The 7,165-nt window shown below is 40.0% G+C and overlaps 1 protein-coding gene across 1 annotated transcript in view; it reads left to right on the forward strand.

The window, feature by feature from the left end:
* Positions 1–1,264: 1,264 nt before the first annotated feature.
* The window catches only part of LOC113803144 (centrosome-associated protein CEP250), a 104,070-nt gene continuing 98,169 nt past the window's right edge, over positions 1,265–7,165 (forward strand). The window contains exon 1 of the mRNA XM_070116628.1: positions 1,265–1,504. Coding sequence (XP_069972729.1) covers positions 1,362–1,504 — 143 coding nt within the window. The 5' untranslated portion in view covers positions 1,265–1,361. The remainder of the gene's footprint in view (positions 1,505–7,165) is intronic.

Below are 7,165 nucleotides of genomic sequence, written 5' to 3' on the forward strand. Positions count from 1 at the left end.
TAATAAGACATGTTGACGAGGATGTGAAGAAATTTAATGTTATATGATATATATATATATATATATATATATATATATATATATATATATATATATATATATATATATATATATATATTCATATATATACATATATATATGTATATGTATATATACATACATATATATATATATATATATATATATATATATATATATATATATATATATATATATATATGTATGTATGTATGTATGTATGTATGTATGTATGTATATACATACATGATGACGAGGATGTGAAGAAATATAGTGTTATATTATATATATATATATATATATATATATATATATATATATATATATATATATATATATATACATATACATATCTGTGTGTATATGTGTGTGCTTATGTGTATGTGTGTGACTTGTTTCTTCACGTATCCCTTTTATTATCCATCACATTTTCTTTTCAGGAAATGTTTACCGACTGGAAAAAACGGTTACAGGAAATATCTCCACTGGCAAAATTTTGGACCGTTCCCAGCATTCTCTATTATTCGAAATATTTTTTCCTTCTTTGCAAATTTCGTATATATGTCTTGTTAGTTGATAAATGTATCTAATGCGTATTTTGATATTCCAAAAGTGTTATAACTTTTACGTCACATTACGTCATCAAAACACCAAAATGTACATATTCGAAGAAGTATTTCCTGTCTTCAGATATTTCAGAACTGAACGACATATATTAGTACTTTCTGCTAAAATAATGACTTTATTTTTCAGATTCACAGGATTAGAAATCTTTAGTAGAAAAGTTTAAAAAACACGCCGTGAATATACGTGTTCCATATTTCACAGTTCGCTATTTGTAAAGTTTATACTTATTTCTGGACATACACGACAACCAATATTCGGACTTTGTTTGTTATCTCGTTCCATGTGTCTATGCCTTTTAACTTTAAAACAGACGAGAAAATGTCAACATGAAAGGTCAATATAGATTAGTTACCCATGAATAGCTACGTTTTCTCTAGTGACCTATTAACATGCGTTTTCTGTAAATGCTGTCATGGTATATCATTTCTTCCTATTTCCTGTATCCAGGGCTAGAATTCTAATACCATAGTGTAAGATATATACTATAACACATTCTGAAAGTGAGAAAAGAGGGAATTTAGTCGTCTTTCACATAAAATAGCTATTTAGTTACCCCGTAAAAAGCTCGCAATACAAACCGAAAACGGACCAATCAGCGCGCAGGATTTCAAAGCGGTATGTTTACAAATATGGCAAGTGTGTGAATGCCTGACCCCTCTGCGATTTTTTAAAGTTTTTTAATCGTTTGCGCATTGTTCGATAGCGATTTTTTAGCCATGGCGTTTAAGGGAATGAGTGGCGAGGCTGAGCAGAGCTTCAACTTCACGGATGTCTTGAAGAGGCTGTCTTTGGCGAATGATAACTTGATAACGTTCTCTCCCGTGGCTCAGGCTATTATGAAGTCTGAGGAAGGGAACAGGTGAGTTCGTACCACGTTCGTTATACCCTTTTGTAAATATTATTCTTTGCCCCTACTTATTGTTTTTATTCTAGGGACGTCGCGGGGGTTGAATGTTTTGATTAGAGTGAGAAGAGATTTGTAATTTTTTGGGTTTGCGATAGATCTTCAGTTGGGAGTGAGAGTAGTCATTGTTACTTTATCTTTTTGTGATAATGGTTATAAAATGTTTATGTCCTGTGTGAGAGTTGCGATAGAGGTTTGGAAAGGTTATCTATTGTTTTAACTTTTGTCGATGAAAATAGCTAATGATAAATGCAAAAATAGGTATTCATTTAAGGGAATGACAATGGTGATTTTTAAATTATTTACAAAAATAGTTTTATTTTATAGATTGTGGCATGATATTATGATTATTTGTTTTCTAGCTGCGAAACAAATCAGCACTTGTAGTATTCATCAGTATAACATTATGTATATTGTACGTGACAGCATATAAAATGTACTCATTTACCAAAAAGATGTTTCTAAGAATTTACTTATTTTGAATATCCTCACATGCCGTCACGTACAGTACTGGATGCAAATTTCGAAATCCTGCATAGGGAAATATTTGTCTTTATTTTGTAACTACCCAGGTGAAAATGACATGTAAGTTGAGTTGCTGTAAGTAATGCTGCTGTAACTGAAATGCATGGTAATTATTGAAAGAGCACTGCATTGAGGGATGACATACCAACAAACTTTTACTGTATGCATTATATCTTAGCATTATTGAATGTGGGCTGGTTCCTTATTTGACTGTAAATTAGTGAAAAATTTCACGAGCTACATCTTGCAAGAATGTATATGGTGCAAGTTTGTTGACCATTGCCAGAGTGTAAAACATACAGGCTATGATATCACTAGAACTAGAACAGTCTTCGATAAGTGATTTCTATTTAGTTTTTTAATTGGCCATGTTTGCAGTACTTCACAAAATATGTGGCAATTATAGGACAAACTTTTTAAAAGATAGACTACTAGAAAAATTTACCATATGAGAAACTGTAGCTAAATTAATTGGGTGTTTGATTGCTGCACATTAGTAGTGTTGATATTAGAATAATGACATAAAACATTTTTTGAGTGATGAGGAATAGGAAAGTAACATATAGCTAAAGAATTTATACATAGTAGCTAAAGGGAAATCCAGTGTAATTTATTAGCATTTGTATAAAGTAATTAGGGAAACACTTTGCAGATGTTATCTAGAATAAAAAATGTTTTTCTTTTAGTTTGTTGGATATGCTGTTATGCCATAATTGATTCCAAATATACAAATATAGAAAAAAATGTTAGTATTTTGCTTGAATTATGGGCCAGTGCCAAAAGTCTTGCATGGAGTATGATCTGTACAGCTGCTTGGCTGGAGAGAGCGAGGGAGGTAGCAGAGACAGACAAGGATATGTGGAAAAGAAGAAAGACGGAGACTACTTGGACCTCTTCAACACTCAATATTATCATTGTATTACTGCTATTGTTTGCTAATTATGCTTTGATATCTATATAAAATATCTTTTTCATAAGCTCCAAGTACCTATTCAAGGACAGGCACAGAAAAGCATGGATACACAACTGCATCCTAAAACCAGCTCCTTATCTTTGGTAATATGCAACTAAGCTGAGCAGCTCCTTGTTATCATTCTTGAATATTCACATGTACTGAAAATAAATTATGGTGCCAATCACATACGGTCTCAATCTTGACCCAAGGCCCTTAAGTACGATGACTATTCTACATAATTCAATTAGAGTAGGCTACAAGTTAGTAACAAGTGAAGATGGTAATCAGGATGATTTTGTGACCTGTCGTGCTTACTTTGGTCTTGTAGAATTGTCTTCCAAGATGCCTATGATTTCTTGGTATGAAAGGGAGAAGAATAGTGTGTTGAGCAGCTGTGGAAGAACATAGTATGATGAAATTGTGGTCAGTAGTTTAGCGTAATTACACACACACGAACATTTTTACCTAAGGGAAAGAGACAGTTGTGGGAGGAGAGGAGATAAGAAAGGGAGGGAGACGGGTAGATAAAGACAGAAGAGGAGGGGGGAAGGAGAAAATTGAGAAAGGGACAAAGCCAAAGAAGGGGTAGGGAAAGGGAAGGAGAGAGAGGCAGAGGGAGGGAAGGAGAGAGAGGAAGCAGGAGAGAAGGGGAGAAAAAAAGAGGGAGAGGAGAGAGAAGAAGTAGTAGAGAAGGAGAGATAGAGGAAGAGGGAGGGAAGGAGAGAAAGAAAGTGGGAGAGGAAGAGGGGAGGGAAGGAGAGGAGAGAGGAAGAGGAAGGGGAGGAGAGAGAAGAGGGCGGGAGGGAAGGAGAGAGTAAGAAAGAGGAGGGGAAGGAGAGACAAAGGAAGAGGAGGGGAAGGAGAGACAAAGGAAGAGGAGGGGAAGGAGAGACAAAGGAAGAGGAGGGGAAGGAGAGACAAAGGAAGAGGAGGGGAAGGAGAGACAATGGAAGAGGAGGGGAAGGAGAGACAGTGGAAGAGGAGGGGAAGGAGAGACAATGGAAGAGGAGGGGAAGGAGAGACAAAGGAAGAGGAGGGGAAGGAGAGACAAAGGAAGAGGAGGGGAAGGTGATAGAAAGAAAAGGAGGGGAGGGAGAGAAATAGAAAGAAAAGGAAGGGAGGGAGAGAGATAGAAAGAAAAGGAGGGGAGAGAGAGAGAGATAGAAAGAAAAGGAGGGGAGAGAGAGAGAGATAGAAAGAAAAGGAGGGGAGAGAGAGAGAAGAGGAAGGGAGGGAGAGAGATAGAAAGAAGAGGAAGGGAGGGAGGGAGAGAGATGGAGAGAAGAGGGAGGGAGGGAGAGAGATGGAGAGAAGAGGGAGGGAGGGAGAGAGATGGAGAGAAGAGGGAGGGAGGGAGAGAGATGGAGAGAAGAGGGAGGGAGGGAGAGAGATGGAGAGAAGAGGGAGGGAGGGAGAGAGATGGAGAGAAGAGGGAGGGAGGGAGAGAGATGGAGAGAAGAGGGAGGGAGGGAGAGAGATGGAGAGAAGAGGGAGGGAGAGAGATGGAGAGAAGAGGGAGGGAGGGAGGGAGGGAGAGAGATGGAAAGAAGTGAAAGGGAGAGAGAGGAGGAGGACGGCAAAGGAGTTGGGAATGCCGCAAAAGAGACGGGGTGAAACATTAAAAAGAAATAGAAGTTGATAGGCTTAGAAACGAGAAGAAAGGAGGAAGAAGCAATCGAAAGTGAAAAATAGAAAAGGCAAAATTAGAAGCAAAATGAGAAGAAGAGCCAGGAAAAACAGCAGGAGAAAATCCGAAATTTGAATTTAAAAAAGGGAAAATAAGAAGGATTGGGAAATGGGTAATAGAGGAAGATGCTGAATGGGGTTAAAATGTTAAGAGATGTGTGTGCGTGCGTGTGTATGTGTGTGCGCGTGTGTGCGCGTGTGTGTGTGTGTTTACATGTACATGTACGTGTGTGTGTGTGTTTACATGTGCATGTACGTGTGTGTGTGTTTGCTTGTGTCTGTGCTTGTAAACATGTGAGTGAGTGTAGGCTGCGCGTGTGTTGTGTGCGTATCAGACATGTGATATCACTGATGTCAGCACCTTGGTATGACAACCCAAGTAGCTGCCTCCAGTCTAGATAAGAGGAATTTGTTTTGTTTATCTATCTAATTCTCTATCTATCTATCTATCTATGTATATATTCTTTTCTTGCACAAAGCTTGACAATACGAAAGAGGACTAAAGGCACTGTCACACTAGCACATTTTCTGTCATTTTTTGACAATTTTATTTAACGTAAATACAAACATTCTCGAATATAGCTCTTGATTTGACTATGCTTGGCTGAAAAAGTTGACGGAAAGGTTTTCAGACGGAAACGATCATTATCGTCTGACTGGAAAATCGACAATTCGCTCAAAAATGGGGGGGGGGGGAATTAGAAAATTGTCAAAAAAATTGACGGAAAAAGTGCTAGTGTGACAGCACCTTAAGAGCTCAAGTTGTCCAATTTCTTTGTGTATGTTATTGGAATAAGCCTATTCTGTTCTCAGAAGAATTTTGTTGTAGGGTGTAGGCGTGTTGGTTTTAAGAATAAATGGGTGATGCGATGTAGGCCTATAGTTCTTTGTTGGGTTTGGGGTATTCTCGAAGCACGTCTTGGTTGCCTTGAGTCGAGCCTAATTTTTGTATTATTGTGAATTGCTTAAAGCACTCCGTACTGTTGCTGATTATTATTATTATTATTATTTTTTTTTTTATTATATATATATTTTTTTTTTTTGACATTTAGTATGTTTGAAAATGGTATTTAGTTCAGCTATGCATAGGAGCGCCGTGCATATGTGTGCGTGCATATTTGTAAGTATTTATTTTGATTTGTTTGTAGCTACAGATACGAAATCTCATACACATAACACCACGACAGTCCCTGTGGATAATAATGAAAGCAATAATAATAATAAGCAATACGAACACAAACCCGAACTACCCCATTATCTCCCATTAACACAACCACGCGCATTCCCACGTTAGGATAAACATTCGCAGAGAAATGTATAAATATTTTTTGGGGGGAATGTTGACATCTCAGTGAGGTGGGAGTGAGGTCTGGGGGTGGTGGGGGGGGGGGGGGAGAATCTCAGCGGAGTCTCGTATTTAGCGATCCTGTGTCAGGCTCCTTCATTGTCATGTCCAGACAAAGGGTGATTTTTTCCCCCCTCTGCGTGATTGTTGGGTGTCTTGGGAAGGGAGCGAAGGGAGGGGAAGGTGGGGGAGGGGAGGATTCTCTTCCACTCGTTCTCTCTTTCTTCGTTTGTGGGAAGGGAGGGGGAGTGGGAGGGGAAGGGGGTGGAGGATTCTCTCTCTCACTCGTTCTCTATTTCTTCGTTTGTGGGAAGGTGGGGGAAGGGGAAGGGAGGGTGGAGGATTCTCTCTTCCACTCGTTCTCTATTTCTTCGTTTGTGGGAAGGGAGGGGAAGGTGTGGGGGGGGTGAAGGATTCTCTCTTCCACTCGTTCTCTATTTCTCTGTTTGTGGGATGGGAGGGGGAGGGGGAGGGGAAGGGAGGGTGAAGGATTCTCTCTTCCACTCGTTCTCTATTTCTTCGTTTGTGGGAAGGGAGGGAAAGGTGTGGGGGGGGAGGGAGGGTGAAGGATTCTCTTTTTCACTCGTTCTCTATTTCTCTGTTTGTGGGAAGGGAGGGAAAGGTGTGTGTGGGGGGGGGGGGGAGTGGGTGAAGGATTCTCTCTTCCACTCGTTCTCTATTTCTTCGTTTGTGGGAAGGGGGAGAGGGGGAGGGGAAGGGGGGTGAAGGATTCTCTCCCACTCGTTCTCTATTTCTCTGTTTGTGGGAAGGGAGGGAGGGTGGGAGGGGAAGGATTCTCTCTTTCACTCGTTCTCTATTTCTTCGTTTGTGGGAAGGGAGGGAGAGGGGGAGGGGAAGGGGGGTGAAGGATTCTCTCTTCCACTCGTTCTCTATTTCTTCGTTTGTGGGAAAGGTGTGTGTGGGGGGGGGAGGGGGGATGAGGGATTTTCTCTCTCACTGGTTCTCTATTTCTTCGTTTGTGGGAAGGGAGGGGAAGGTGGGGGGGGGTGAAGGATTCTCTCTCTCACTCGTTCTCTATTTCTTCGTTTGTGGGAAAGGTGTGGGGGGGGAGGGGGGATGAAGGATTCTCTCTCTCACTCGTTCT

The sequence above is a fragment of the Penaeus vannamei genome, chromosome 39 (genome assembly GCF_042767895.1).
Source record: "Penaeus vannamei isolate JL-2024 chromosome 39, ASM4276789v1, whole genome shotgun sequence".
NCBI classification, from domain to species: Eukaryota; Metazoa; Arthropoda; class Malacostraca; order Decapoda; family Penaeidae; genus Penaeus; species Penaeus vannamei.